The sequence below is a fragment of the Zootoca vivipara genome, chromosome 15 (assembly GCF_963506605.1).
Source record: "Zootoca vivipara chromosome 15, rZooViv1.1, whole genome shotgun sequence".
NCBI lineage: Eukaryota > Metazoa > Chordata > Lepidosauria > Squamata > Lacertidae > Zootoca > Zootoca vivipara.
The window spans coordinates 12,939,224-12,955,107 of record NC_083290.1 but is presented as its reverse complement, the minus strand read 5'-3'; the positions used below and the strand labels follow the sequence as shown (position 1 = coordinate 12,955,107).

The 15,884-nt window shown below is 45.9% G+C and overlaps 1 protein-coding gene across 10 annotated transcripts in view; it reads left to right on the top strand.

The window, feature by feature from the left end:
- Positions 1-12,638: 12,638 nt before the first annotated feature.
- Positions 12,639-15,884, top strand: part of CUX1 (cut like homeobox 1) — a 264,706-nt gene continuing 261,460 nt past the window's right edge. For 4 of the 10 annotated variants that reach the window (XM_060268521.1, XM_060268522.1, XM_060268518.1 and 1 more), the window contains exon 1: positions 12,639-12,817. In XM_060268521.1, coding sequence (XP_060124504.1) covers positions 12,740-12,817 — 78 coding nt within the window. In that variant the 5' untranslated portion in view covers positions 12,639-12,739. The remainder of the gene's footprint in view (positions 12,818-15,884) is intronic. The other 6 variants (XM_035138891.2, XM_035138887.2, XM_035138885.2 and 3 more) reach the window with 4 other exon arrangements.

Sequence of the window (15,884 nt, the reverse complement as noted above, 5' to 3'; positions counted from 1 at the left end):
TCCTCACCCTTGAGTTGGGGAACAGCAAATATCATATTTCAATGTTTTATTTCTATCCTGCATATTCCTCTATATGTCAGGGCTTTTCAACTTTTTAAACAAAATGTTTTCTTCTATTTTATTGAAGGTACAAACCACCTTTCATCTGAGGATCATAGAGTGGCCTGGGGGGGGGGGGGGAGAGAGGAATGTTTTTGCCTAGAGGCTAAATATATGCAATGAAGTTCGCCAGGCGAGCCTCCCTGGGGAGAGCATTCCACAAATGGGGAGCCACTACAGAAAAGACCCTTTCTTGTGTTGCCACCCTCCATACCTCTCATGGAAAGGGCTCATGAAGGGCCTCAAATGATGGTTGTAGGGTCTAGGATGCTTGCTGCCTGTGGAGAGCAGTGGCCCTTGAGGTACTGCGATCTGGAGCCATTTAAGGCTTTATAGATCCAAACCAAGGACCCAGGTGGCGCTGTGGGTTAAACCAGAGTCTAGGGCTTGCTGATCAGAAGGTCGGTGGTTCGAATCCCTGCAACGGGGTGAGCTCCCGTTGCTCGGTCCCAGCTCCTGCCCACCTAGCAGTTCGAAAGCACATCAAAGCGCAAGTAGATAAATAGGGACCGCTCTGGCGGGAAGGTAAACGGTGTTTCCGTGCGCTGCTCTGGTTTACCAGAAGCAGCTTTGTCATGCTGGCCACTTGACCCGGAAGCTGTCTGCGGACAAACGCCGGCTCCCTCGGCCTATAGAGCGAGATGACCGCCGCTACCCCAGAGTCGGACACGACTGGACCTGATGGTCAGGGGCCCCTTTACCTTTTAGATCCAAACCAGCACTTTGAATTTAGCCCAGAAACTAATTGGCAGCCAGTGCAGTTGGGCCAGGATTGGCGTACTATGCTCAAACCATCTTGCCCCGGTGAGCAACCTGGACGCAGAATTCTGCACAGCTGAAGTTTCCAAACCGTCTTCAGAGCAGCCCCACATAAAATGCATTGCAGTAATCCAGCCTGGAGGTTAAAAGGTAAAGGGACCCCTGACCATTAGGTCCAGTCGTGACCGACTCTGGGGTTGCGCGCTCATCTCGCATTATTGGCCGAGGGAGCCAGCGTATAGCTTCCAGGTCATGTGGCCAGCATGACAAAGCCGCTTCTGGCAAACCAGAACAGCACATGGAAACGCCGTTTACCTTCCCGCTGTAGCGGTTCCTATTTATCTACTCGCATTTTGACGTGCTTTCGAACTGCTAGGTTGGCAGGAGCTGGGACCAAGCAACGGGAGCTCACCCCGTCACAGGGATTCGAACCGCCGACCTTCTGATCAGCAAGCCCTAGGCTCAGTGGTTTAACCACAGCGCCACCTGGGTCCCTAGCCTGGAGGTTACCAGAGCACAGATGACAGAAGTTGGGCTATCCCTGTCCAGATAGGGGCATAGTTGGGCCACCAGCCGCAGCTGTGGCACGGAGCCCAAACGTAACCTTTAAGAGATTTGGTATCAGTCACTTCAGTTCGGTTTATTTGCTTAAAAGCCATTTTAGTCCACGGGAATACAATAAGCTGCCCATTGTGAAATGTTTGTGCCTCTGAGTAATTAGGCGAAGGATCGGTCTGTTCGTTCCTGTCTCTCCCTTTCTCCCCTGTCAGTCCTTGATGACTTAAGGCCAGCAGCCTTTAGCCTGCTGCAGACAGAAAAACTAGGCCGTTCGTTTCCCATCCAAGGGAACGAAAGCCATAGAGGTGAAAGAGGAAGCGTTGGGAAAAAGCTTGTTCCATACATGCTGCCGCCATGTATGATATGTGTGAGGGACAGAAGCTACAGACAGCCCCCTCCCATCTTGAACACGAGCTCCTCGCCCAGCGGAAGTGGGAGCGGGGAGGGGCATAGTTCGAGCGGGGATTCAGGAAGTAGAAGCATGGGCTCAGGTAGGGTAGCTGAGCCCAGGCACCGCCTGGGAACGGAAAGGGGAAGCAAGGAGACCGTGGGGAAAAGACCGATCCCAGTGACCCCGGAATTGCGTAAGAAGCGCCGGGGGAGGAGATTTAGTATTCCAAGACTACTTTGCTGGAGGAAAACGCGGGAATCGCCATTCGGAGGTTCTGCGCCAGACTGAGAACATGTACTGACAACCTGTATATAGCACTGTAAATAGATTGCACCAATAAAAGGATAAAATGCAGAGCTGTGAGGAGTCGGTACTCTAAAGTAGCCACACCGGTCCCTGTGACAATATGCTTTAATTTTTATTATTATTTTGCTTAGCTATTTTACTTAGCAGTCAAAATTCAAATACTGCTTGCCCTCTTCAATCTCCACCCCTGACCCAAGTCCAGTTTAAGGATAAAGAACCAAGATGAGAAGATTGGAAAATGTTTATTGAAAACGTTGGCAGCATAAAGATAAATTCAACAGTGTGAATAAGTTTTGATTGATGTAAGGATGGAATACTGAATGGTTTAGCTTTTGCAAAATATGCAGGGATTTATGAGATGCAAAATCAACCATGGAAAGAGAAATTGATATTTTAAGGATGTTTACATGAGTATTCTAAATTCTGTCTGTCTGTCTGTCTGTCTCTGAAGAACCTGAAGATTCGGGTGAAACTCGAGAAAATAGAATATCGTTGAAAAGTGCATTTATTTCAGTAATGCAACTTAAAAGGTGAAACCAATATATGATATAGTTGCATGACATGCAAAGCAAGATATGTCAAGCCTTTATTTGTTGTAATTGTAATTATTTGTCGTTAGGTGGGTCAATTATAAATGGAATGTAGTTAATGAAATGTAATAGTGGTGTTTTTTTGTTTTTGTATTATTGTAACTATTTGTTTTATTACTGTGGAATTTCCAAAAGAAAGCATTTGTAAAAATAATAAAATAATAATAATAAGCTGCATTACTGAAATAAATGCACTTTTCGACGATATTCTAATTTTCCGAGTTTCACCTGTAACTGCCCATGAGACTGCCTTCTCGTTGCAGGGCTGCATAGGAACAGGGCCGGCCCGCCCATGCGGCAAGGTGAGGTGGTCACTTCAGGTGGCAGATACGGGCCTCAGGAGTGTGCCACCCACTGCCGCCACACCCCTGCTACCATCTCTGCTGCGCGTATGTCCTGCCGCTGCCACGGATGGTTCTTCCTGCCTCTCTGCTATGGGCACGCTCGCAGTGTTCCCCTGAGTTCCCTTAGGACAATATAGGACAAGCCTCTATTGGAAGGGCTGTCCAGTCCAAAGGCAGTTCAGAGAAGAAGATGAAAACTAGCAGAATCGCAGACTCATAGAACTGTTGAGTTGAGAAGGACCCAAAGTCCAAACACCTGCAATGCAGGAATCACAGCTAAGGAAGACGGAAGCAGTTAGCAACTGGACTGCCAACTGAGCATGCAACAGAGCCCACCTGGTTATGGTCATTCCTGCAACGGTGAAATGGATTGTGTTCATGTTTTAATTGTGAATTTCCACCTATATGTATAAATTGAAACATGCAGATTTCCTGTGACTTCTTTGCTCCTCATTTTTTGGTGATGTATAAGTGCTAATTCTACCAGCGGCTGGTGCAGGCACAAACCATTTCTTAGCAGTGAAAAGCCTGATAGAATTGAAAGAGGAAAAATGAATAAGTTAGGGTATCGTATGCAAACAAGAAGAAACAACAACAACAGCAAAAGCAGGACTACAGAAGAACATATTTCCCCTAGAAAATATATTGTCTGTTTGCTTCTATCTCTCAGCATGGAATGAAATGTATTCCTTCTGACAACACATATCTTTATGACCTTAGCAGATGGTTTTCGACCTTAAGGTCAGGCTCAAGCAAAAAACAAGATGAAGTATTGCTTGGTAATTAATGATCTTCAGCCAATAAACAATATTTGTTGATATATTAACTTTGGCCAGCTAAGTAAGGGGGAGAGAGGCCATAGAAGATGGGGAAGTAATTATAAAATAAATTCCTCATTAAGACATTTGTGGGGAAAGGTTTTGTTTTTAAACTATTAAAAGATGCCCCAGCGTCATGTTTCTGTGTGGAACCCTGGAGAGAAGAGAAGCTGTTGGAATAAAATTGCTGCTTAAGACCGTCTAGCAAATTAGCGCTGCTTAGTACATAATACGGTTTTCCTATTAATTAATAAGCCCAACGGAGCCTTGCTATCTGAGGTCATATTATCAGTAACTAATAGCAATGAAGGCTGAAAGCTGTGCAGTGCAATCGTATACAGTGGTACCTCGGGTTACAAATGCTTCGGGTTACAAACTCCGCGAACCCGGAAGTAGTTGCTCCGGGTCGTGAACTTTGCCCCAGGATGAGAATGGAAATTGCGCGCCAGCAGCGCGCCAGCAATAGGATGCCCCATTAGCGAAAGTGCGCCTCAGGTTAAGAACGGTTTTGGCTTAAGAATGGACCTCCGGAACGAATTAAGTTCATAAGCTGAGGTGCACTGAAAGTGTATTGGATTGCAGCCTTAATTGATTATATAAATCATTTTTAAAGAGTATTAATAAACTAAAAAGGTATCTCTCTTCAGGCTAGCTGAAGAGAGCACATGTGGCATTCCACTACCCCTCAGTGTTGACTGTCTGAACCAGTCTCCTCACTCTGCCTAACGATAGGGCTGGACTCGGGTGTCTGCAATTTGGAGGTACGAAACAGGGGCTCCATTTTCCCATCTCGGCTAATAGCCATCAATAGAGCTATCCTCCAGGAATGCATGATTGCTCATCTTCTCCTCAGAATATATGATCCATCTTCCGTTTGAGATTAAATTGCCGAGTGCTTACCACAATGAGGCCCTTCCGTTTCCTTCCCACGCTGAAGGTAGCACTTGAGGCTGCTGTAACAGAGGCACATAAAAACCCCTTCTTTTATTCTGAACAGGCAACGACTTGACAAAGACATAGCTCTTTTGAACAAGATTACAATAAAGTTTTTAAAAATACAATAAAATGTAATTTATATCCTCGGCCCATTTGTTAGGCCATATGACAATCATTCCTTTCTCTTGACAGATCTAAACCTCTGCTTAACACATTGCAATCGTAAATATTACCAGCTACAACATAGCAATTTAATACTTACCAAATGTATTTCTAAAATATTACTGCAGATTTAAAACCTTGAATTTTAACCAGATGTGTTTCCAGCAAGTTGGCTCAGGCTAGACAGACATCTTCTTCTGTTTTTTTTTTCTTCTCCTCCTTGTTCTCTCACTGTTAAAATTGGAACATTGCCACACAATGTATTAGGCTTAAGACTGTGTGATCCCGTTCTTAACAACCCGGATCCATCAGGCCTAACAGGGCAGGGGGGATGTTGGGAGAGGAAATCTACATTGAGGGTGCTCCAGTGATTTGCAGGCTCTCCAGGGGTACCTACCCTATGTCTAGATTGGTGGTCTAAACCACAGGGCCTAAGGCTTACTGATCAGAAGGTTGGCGGTTCGAATCCCCGCGACGGGGTGAGCTCCCGTTGTTTGGTCCCAGCTGCTGCCCACCTTGCAGTTCGAAAGCACGTCAAAGTGCAAGTAGATAAATAGGTATTGCTCTGGTGGGAAGGTAAACGGCATTTCCGTGCGCTGCTCTGGTTCGCCAGAAGCGGCTTAGTCATGCTGGCCACATGACCTGGAAGCTGTCTGCAGACACGTCGGCTCCCTCGGCCTATAGAGCGAGATGAGCACCGCAACCCCAGAGTCGTCCGCGACTGGACCTAACAGTCAGGGGTACCTTTACCTTTTACCAAACTTATACCTTGGTACCTTGGTTTTCGAACAGCTTAGTTCTTGAATGTTTTGGCTCCCGAACGCCGCAAACCCGGAAGTGACTGTTCCGGTTTGTGAACTCTTTTTGGAAGCTGAATGTCCGACGGGGCTTCTGTGGTTACCGCGCTTTGGTTTCCGAACGTTTTGGAAGTCGAATGGACCTCTGGAATGGCTTCCGTTCAACTTCCAAGGTATGACAGTATCTTGTATCGCCTGTCAATCTGTGAAGTGCAAAGCCTTCCCTGATATTTCCATGGATATCTCTGGCTCACTAAAGAAGCATCCCTAAACACTTTCATGTGCTTTGGATAAGGGTATGACTTATTGGAAGTTTAATCTTTGCATCCTTGGATAGGGGCTCCACTTATGCAGTGCCCACTAAAAGAGCCAAATACCCCTTACTATGTCTGCAGCAGGGTCCCAAGCTCTGGCACCCTTGAGCTACACCCCCTTGATCATGTTGGTTGCCTTTTCCTGAGCCTTTCCCAATGACCTGCTTTTGGAAACATAGAACCACAGAATCGTAAAGTTGGAAGAGACCCCGAAGGGTCATCAAGTCCAACCACTGCAATGCAGGAATCTCAACGAAAGCATCCATGACAGATGGCCATCCAACCTCTGCTTAAAAACCTCCAAGGAGGGAGAGTCCACCACCTCCCGAGGGAGTCTGTTCCGCTGTCGAACAGCTCCTGATGTTTAGTCGGAATCTCCTTTCTTGTACCGGTAATTTGAATCCATTGTGTCTTACTTAACCTTCAGAGCAGGAGAAAACAAGCTTGCTCCATATTCCATGTGGCAGCCCTTTAGGTATTTGAAAATACAGTCATGCCTCGACATCCGAACGACTCGACTTCCGAAGGTTTCGACTTCCAAAGTCGACAAACCCGGAAGTATTTTCGCTGTGCGCTCTGCGCATGCGCAGAAGCGCAAAATCGCGCTTCATGCATGCGCAGAACGGGCGCTTCGACAACCGAGGACGGCCGTGGAATGGATCATTTTCGTAAGTCGAGGTACCACTGTAGCTATCCTATCTCCTCTCAGTCTCCTCTTTTCCAGGCTAAACATACCCAGCTCTTTGCAATCCTCTTTTGATTTAAGTGCCCTGAACCATTTAGTATCATCAGCAAACTTATCTACCTCACTGCACCTGCACAGGCTACACACCTAACATATACTATATATATGGCTGGGGTCCAGGGGTGGCTTAGCTGTTTCCCTCCAGATGTTGTTGGAATATAATTCCATCATCTCAGACCATTGGCCATGCCGGCTGTGAGTGATGGGAGTTGGAGTCTAACCACATCTGTACGGCCACAGGTTCCCCATCCTTGCTCTAGTTTATTTAGCAGATTTAGCACGACGGAAGCCGGCAATAGAGGCTGAACACAATGCCTTAGTAATGAAGTTTGATATACAGCAGCAGAAACCTTTGCCATGATTTTAAACGCACTGATTTGGCAGAAAGGTTGGTATTGATTTCACTAGCAATGTGTATGAATAATCTCTTTTTGAAAGTTGCCTAAATAAAAAAGCAGAGAGGGCTTGAATTTGCTGGAGTGCCTATTTATATATTTCCTTTGAGGCACAGCTTAGAGCAAAGACCGGATGGGGTGGGAATTGGGGTTGGTTCATCCATTAAAAATGGATACACATATGTCTGTACTGTACATATATGAGGCTACTGCTCAATCCTCACTTCCTTGGAGTTTCCTTTACACAAATAAGTACATAAATTCTTCAGCACACAACACACTTCAAAATATAATCCTGCAGAGTTTGTCTTGTGGAAGTCAATGAACCATATATATGAACTTATAGCCCACCCAGTCCCAGGAACTCACGACAGATATTTATTTTGTTTACAGAGTGCCATTTGTTTACATCCAGATGTTGCTGGATTGCATCTCTCATTGTCCCCGATTATTGACCATGCTGACTGGAGTTGATGGAGGAAGCTGGAGGCCAAAACACCATCCCCAGTATAAATCAGGGAGGGTGCTTGAATGCACGTGTTAAATTTGCACATGTGTGGGTGGATGTTAAGCGGTGTTGAGATGCCTTATTGCGTGTTAAGATTATGTGATTGTGTGCACTCTGGTTCTGGCCACTTTTGGGGGGGGGGAGGTCTTAGAAGCTCTATCCACTACACCACACAACCCACACTTAGAAAACATACACATTTTTCAGAACTGCAAATGATCAAGAGCCTGGAAACCAAGCATTAGGAATGGCTGAGGAAGTTGGGCATATTTCACCTGGAAAAGAGGAGACCGAGAGGAGATACGATAGCCATCTTCAAATATCTCAAGGGATGCAAAATGGAAGATGGAGCAAGCTTGTTTTCTCCTGCTCCGGAGGGTAGGACCTGAACCAGGGGTCAGCAAACTTTTTCAGCAGGGGGCTGGTCCACTGTCCCTCAGACCTTGTGGGCGGCCGGACTATATTTTGGGGAAAAATATGAACGAATTCCTATGCCCCACAAATAACCCAGAGATGCATTTTAAATAGAAGGACACATTCTACGCATGTAAAAACACCAGGCAGGCCCCACAAATAACCCAGAGATGCATTTTAAATAAAAGGACACATTCTACGCATGTAAAAACATGCTGATTCCCAGACCGTCCGCGGGCCGCATTTAGAAGGCGATTGGGCCGCATCCAGCCCCCGCGCTTTAGTTTGGGAATCCCTGACCTGAACAAATGGCTTCAAGTTACATGAAAGGAGATTCCAACTAAACATCAGGAAGAACTTTCTGGTGAAGCTGTTCAACGGTGGACCAGACTCCCACAAGAGCTGGTGGACTCTCCTTCCTTGGAGGTTTTTAAGCAGAGGTTGGATGGCCATCTGCCATGGATGCCTTAGTTAAGTTCCCTGCATTGTAAGGGGTTGGACTGGATGACCCTCAGAATCACTTCTAAACCACAGTACAGGCCCACACACACACAGTATATGTACAAAAGACTTCTGAGGTCTGTACATATTACCTAATTAACATTGCCATAGACTTCCAGAAAAAAATTACTTTCCTGGTTCTGGGAAATTGATCATGGAGTTCTTGTGGGGCTTTAAAAACTAACCTTAAGTCTGATAGAAAACTGCTGTGTGCTGCCTTCCTTAAATCTCTGATATTTTATGTTGTTCGAAGATTTTCTTCAAAATTGTTCGGAATGTATTACTGTATTACATTGTTGCTGTTTTAAAAATGCACCCTGTTAAATGCGCAGTAATACAATAATGGCTTTAAAATGTTAATTGATTTTCAACCTGATTCTGTGACCCACAAGCAAACCCTGATAAATTCACGTGGTATATTACTCCCAGGGAAATGTGCACAGGATTGTGTGGTTTAGCATAAAATGCTGCACTTTAACTTGTTCTGCCTGCTCCCAACCTGTCGCCCTACTCTGTTTGTTGCAGCCTCTTGTACTTTTAAGTGTTTCTTGATCTAGACTGAAGGTCTGCCCGTCAGAAAAGAATCCTCGCCCAAATCTCAGACCCAGTTGCCTCTTTATAAATGCAGAGATGATAGTGGGGTGTTGTTGTTGTTGTTGTTTCCCCCCAGGTTGCAATCAGATAACAACACCCTACTTCTATCTTTAACTGATTTCTCTCCGTTCCTTAGGTTTCGTGACTTTCAGGTCTGAATCACTGAATCATATTGAGAGATCTCACTGCTTGCAATTAAATAATTCCCAGAATTTAGGAATATTTGATAGATGATCATCCTGTCTCATCTTAAAAGCCTCCAGGAAAACAGATCCTGTGGTTTTTCCTGGATGCGTTCCATTGCTCAACATCCTTATACAGCCCCAAAGCATTTCCCAGTATTGGCCATGGATCTATGCTGTTGCTTCATACGGCAGAAGAATCCTGTGGCATAGCCCTTCTTCACTACTCCTGAAATCTGCTGAACAATTGCATTGTTGGATGTTCCCCGTGTCAAAAAGGGAGGAAACTGCCTTATATACCGAGTCACACCATTGATCTATCTAGCTCAGCATCGTTGAACCTGACTGGCAGCAGCGATCCAGGATTCAAGACCAAGATCTCTCCTAGCCCTTGCTGCAGATGCCCAGGACTGAACCTGGGAGCTTCTGCATAGAAGGAAATTCCTGCACTGAGGAGGAATTTGGATTAAATGTGTGGGAGAGCTGTGGCTCTCCAGTTTTTGTTGAGCTCCGACTCCCATCAGCCTCAGCTAGCAAACTGCAAGGTCTGGTGGTCAAGGATGATGGGAGTTGTATCCAACATCTAGAGGTCCCTGGACCAGAGGTCTGGGGTTGGGGGAAGCTGAAGACCTACTGCTATTTCTGCAGCAGGATGCCAATCTTCAGAGCCACCCAATCAGCATGGAAGGGGAGCATTCTAGCCACGGAGAAGAGGTCTTCTCACCCTTTGTGCTGACTGGAGCCAATTGGAGTGAAAGGAGGTGAGGCGGCCACTGAGGACAGGCTCCTATGGCAACTCTGGAGAAGGAGTGCAGAAAGAGTTTTGTATGCTCCAAAACTAAGCATTTAGGAACACAGAAAGCACAAGGAGCTTCAGTTTCAAGAGAATGGGGTGCAAGCTAGGAAAACACAACCTCAAGCGACTCAGAAATAAGATATTGGAGCTCTCCGAAACACTTGCACGTGAACATGCCCAGAAAATGGTAGATCTAGCTAAAAGGCAAACACATGGAGATCTGCGCTGATCATTGCAATGCATCCTCAAATGTTATCATTGCATGATTCTAAGACTGTTGTATAGAAAGTTGCATAATTTTAGAAGGGGCTGTGATTATGAGGGGCTGTGCCTTTCATGAAGGGATCCTGAATTTGCCACAACACCACTGCCCTGAACTAAAGGACCTCCAAGTTTCCATCCAATTCTAAAATGCTGTGATGCCATGTGATTTCTCATGCGCATTCCCATGTGACCCTGGTTCCCTTGCCCCTTGTTTAGTCTGCCTTGCCATAACTTAATGAAAATATACATTCCTGGCTCATCATGGTCATTATATTCTAACCTTTTCTCCTACCCACCATTATCAAAATAGCGCTGGGAGGACTACTTCAAGGTTGTGTGTTAAGAGTGATAATCCTATAGCTGCTTATATAGAAGCAAATCCCATCAAACTCACCAAGATTTAGGCTGCAGGCACACCTTACATTCAAAGCCCACCCCTTGTAAAGATTATTGGGAACTATAGTTTAACTCCACCAGAACTACAATTCCCAGGACCTTTGCTGGTCTATGACCGTAATAAAGATATTATTATTATAATTCCCAGCACCCTTAACCAAATGTGGTTCCCAGTATTTTGGGGTGTGTGTGTGCTTTAAATATATGGCATGCCTGCAGGTATTTGGGAATAGGATTGCACAACTAAGATTAAGGTAACTATAGCTCTCATCCATTATAAGACATAAAACTGAAGGTAATGTACATGGTTCTCCCCCTCTCCTCATCTATTCCCCACAACAATCCTGTGAGGTAAGTTAGGCTGAGAGCTTCATGGCTTAGCGGGAATTTGAACCCTGGCCTTCCAGGACCAAGGCTGACATGCTACATATGCACAAACATTTACCTGGAAGTTATTGTTGGCATCTGTCTGTCTCAAGAGACAATGGAGTATGCTATCAGCCAAACCTTTGGAGAGTTGCAGCGTCTGCTGTGGCTGTAGAGACCAATACAGGAGAGACATGTTTTATTGCAGCTGGGGCAGACGAAGGTGTTCGCCATTATGGATCTGAGGAGAGGAGACATGTCTAGGACTGCGCTGATAAAAAACATTACCTATTATTTTTCGCTATAACCTTTATCTAGACTGGCTGATAAGCTTGATCATTTGATCGACACAACATTATTACCCGCATGTCACAGACATTTTTCTATCTGCATATTACTTGTATATTATCTCCCTTTTTGCGCAAGGCGCAAATAACAGCATTTAAAAGTCTACAGGAGAAAAAAAGAGCATGTCGCAGCAGCTCTTCTGCAAAGAAAAAAAACGGAAAGAAACTAGCCTATTACAAAATGTAAAAATAAAATAAGTAGAACAACAAGCCCCTGTGAATTCTAAATTCACTGTTCTATGCCTCTGTACCATTATTATTAAAATCACACAAATAAAATAAAAATAAATCAGTGTGTGCCTTTGTGTGTGTGTGTGTTACTTCAGTGAAGTTTTGTTTCTCTGTTGCTTTATCATTCAAATGAAAAATATTTTCTTATAGTCCTATTGAATCCGAATTTGCATCATTATGCTTAAAATCATGTGTGTGTTCCGAGTTGTCAGTAAGTTTCGTTCTCTCTGCACGGTTATTATTAAAATCAAATATTATATATATATATATATATATATATATATATATATATATATATATATGTAGTCTTCCAACTTGTAAGTTTCGTTTTCTCTGCAGCGTTATTATTAAAATCAAATAATATATACATTAAAAGAAACCCAATCTATATCGTCGTAAACGCTTTTTTGTCACCAAGTTTCGTTTTCTCTGCACCGTTACCATTACAATGAAATCATATATATATATATATATATATACACACACACACACATATATATATACACACACACACACACACACACACACACACACACACACAGTATACATATATGAGTGTGTTCCTATTTTATTCTCTCCCCCTTATGCCAGCCGCCGGGTCGGCCATTCCGCGAGCCTCGAGTGGCCGCTGCCGCTCCTGTCCGGGTTTTCCGCCCGCCCTCGCCTCGTTCCGCTTTGCTGCCGGCCTGCCTCCCTCCTTTTTTTCCCTCTCTCTCTGTGTATCGCTCCCTCCCTCCCCTCTTCTCTCCCCCTGCCTGCCCGCCTGCCTGCCTCTCTCTCTCCGGCTCCCTCCTCCTCCTCCTCGTGCGCTCTCCAGCCCCCTCTCCCTCCCTCCCTCCCTCCCTCCCCTCTCTCTCTCTCTCCTCTCTCTCCCTCGCTCGATCCGCCGCTCACTTCTGTCTCAATATGTCTCAAGATGGCGGCCAATGTGGGATCGATGTTTCAATATTGGAAGCGCTTTGATTTACAGCAGCTGCAGGTCAGGCTCCGGGGTCCGCTCGCGGGTGGGTCTCTCCCGTCCGGGCCCCCCACCCCACCCTCGCCCCCCCTCTATATCTCTTCCCCCCACCCACCCCTTTCCCCGCTTTCCCCTTGAGGTGCGTATGGTGCGTTTGCGTGTCCCCCTTTTTTCTTCTTCTCTCTCACACCCTCCCGCCGTTTTCTCCTTTTCCTTGAGGAGAAAAGGGAACCTGCCTCCCACCCACCCCCCACCCGCTTAAAAATAAAATAAAACCCAAATGTCCCGTCAAGAAGCGGCGTCGGCTTCTCCTCCTCCGTCTCCCCTGGGCTCCCCTTCTTTCCCCGTCGCCCTCCTCAGAGGAAGGCTGGATCCCGCCCGGCCGCCCCTGCCCGCTTCCCCGCCGCCCGCCGCCTCCCTCCCATCGATAAGCCCGGCGCCGCCGCTGCCGCCGCCGCCGCGATCGGAAATTGATCCTCTTTGTTCAATTCATCGATCCCAACAAGATGGCGCCGCCGCCGCCTCCTCCTCCTCGGGGGGCGACTTGTCCCGGGATGGGGGAGCCCCGATCTTGGGCCGCCGGACCCCCCACCCCTCCGCGTCCCACCCCCCTTGCCCTTTGGCACAGGGACCCCCAACCCCAAAGGCCCCCCTCCTCGAAACAGAGTCGCGCTCTTCCTCTTTAGTATCCTCTTTTCCCCCGTCTCTCTCTCTCGCCCCAGTTTTATAAACAAGAGTACAAAAAATGAGGATGGTGGGTTTATGTTTATTATTATTTATTTGAGGGGGGTGGGGAAAGCTTAGGGTTGCTTTGGGTGCCGAAGGGGCTAGTTGTTTTCTAACCCTCTCCTTTCTAAAAAAGAAAGAAAAAAGCCCACACTTTTTTATAAAAAAAAACATCCCCCACTTTGGGCCACCACCTCTTTTTGAACAGTTTTGGAAGCTGTAAGGAGGGATAACTCTCTTGTTTCTTAATTCGTTTTACAACATCCCCCCCCCGCAAAAAAACCCCTTCTACTTCCTAACACTTTCCCCACTTCTGTTGCTACTAAGTCTCTCTGTGACAAGCATTCTACTTTTAAGAGAATGAGGACTAAATAACTTGTATGTGCTCCCTTATTGATCCTTAATGATTTTTGCGCGCACCCCCCTCCGCAACCGTACACCTCCAGCGGAACCCCCCCTCTGTGCCTGCCATTAGTCTCTTTGAACAGTCTCTTAGTTTTAGAAAGAGGAAAGATCGTCGTAATAGGCTGGTGTATGTATGCGTGCCATTCTTCCCGATTCTTAATTGTTTTTGCAACCCCCCCCCCAAACAACACTCTTCTTTAATTCTTCCTCCCCCTCTATCTTTTTGAACAGTTTCGGAAAGGGGGGAGGTGTTAGCTGGTTTAAGTTTTGTGTGTGGGCTCTCTTGTTTTGTTTTTAATCTCTCCCCTTCTTCCATACCCGCTTAACTGTTTTATAGGGTGTAAAGGAGAGGGAAATATGTGTGTTTGTGCATATGGATGTCTGCTGTTTATCATTTTAAAATCCTGCTCTCCACAAAAACAAAAATTCATCCTACTTTCAGTAATGCTCCCCCTCTATCAGCTCCTTAGTTTTATACAGAGGGACTGAGACATGCAAGAAAACAGCAAAATAGGTGTGCATGCTTGGAAATGTATGTGTGTCCCCTCCTGAGGTTTTTTTTTAATGCTTTTGTGTACCCCCACACGATAAAACTCAACCAGCACCAATAATAAACCCCATGCTTTTTTGAGAGTCCCCTAGTTCTTTAAGGAGGGATGTAAAAATAACCTCCAACATGGGGTGGGTTTCCCATGTTCTCCCTTTCTGCACCAACACCCCCTCCTTCTTTTCTACCCCCCCCAGGCAATTCCCCCTCCTCCTTAGCCAGTCACCCAGTTTCATGGAGGCAGGGAGAATGTTGCAGAAATGGACCGTGTCTGTATGTGAGTTTCTCACTTCCCCCCCACCCCAGCAAAATATTTCTGCTTCTGTTGTTAATATTTTTTGCCCTCTCCACCCCCCCCCCCGCATTTGCACACTAAATTTGAAGCTCGTGGGAAACTTTGAAGGACTTTTGATCCTGGCTTGGGAAAGGAGGAAAATGAGGGGTGGAGGAAAATAGCTCCCCCCCCAATATCAGTAACTTGGGGCTGCAGTGGGTGGGGAACCCCATTTCTCTTTTGCCTCTACTGTATGGTTGAGGCTCTGACCAACAATGTCCCTCCCCCACATCATCATTTTCTGATTATATTTAGGCTAGTGCGTGTGACTGGAAAGGAGTGAGGTTTATCTAATGATAGATTTAGTTTCTTCACTCTGTCAATTTCTCTCTTCTGCCCCCCCCCCTTATCAAATGGGCTCTAGGATTTCAAGTTTCTCCCTCCCCCCAATTCTTCCAGATGGGAGGGTACGAGGCTGTGAATTAATTGGCTTCCTTCTTGGAGAAACTAGGCCTGCCTCTTACAAATTATGTAGGTTCTTAAAAGGGGTATACATTGCTTAATGCTAATTATTGTGTTCGTGAGGCTCTCTTTTCAGTCTTATCCCCAGTTTTGTTTTAAAAGGGGGTTCACAAGCCTCATAGGGATGTCTGCTCTCCTTATTTGTTCCCACCCACATAGTTGGGGGAAGCTGCTTTTTTAAAAAGTTAGGGTGGGTGGTAAAATTATTCCTCCCTTGTTCGCATGTGAGGGAAGGGAGAGCATCCAAGGTCAGGGGAAGACTTGTTTAATCCTGTCAGCTTGCTATGGGGGATCCTTTGCTTCTTCCCTCTGTACTTGATGGATCTGAATGAGGGTAGGACGCAGGAACTTAGCCCATCAAACTCATCTAACTGGATCCCACCACCATCCTGAAGGTGATGGAGTGGGGATCCTTTCAGTCTCTTGAAGGAACCACCTTCCTGCTGCTATGTAGTTTGTCTTTGAGGATGGGGTGGCACCCTTTTTAAAACCCATTTATTAGCTGAGGCCTGAAGGGTTGATCTGGAACCCCCCATGTTTTTCTGTCATCTAAGGTTTTGCAGGGAGAAGGAGATGCTAGTGTCATCATGAGAGCTTCTTAGTTCCATACACTTCCTGTTGAGTCCTCCAGTTTTGGGG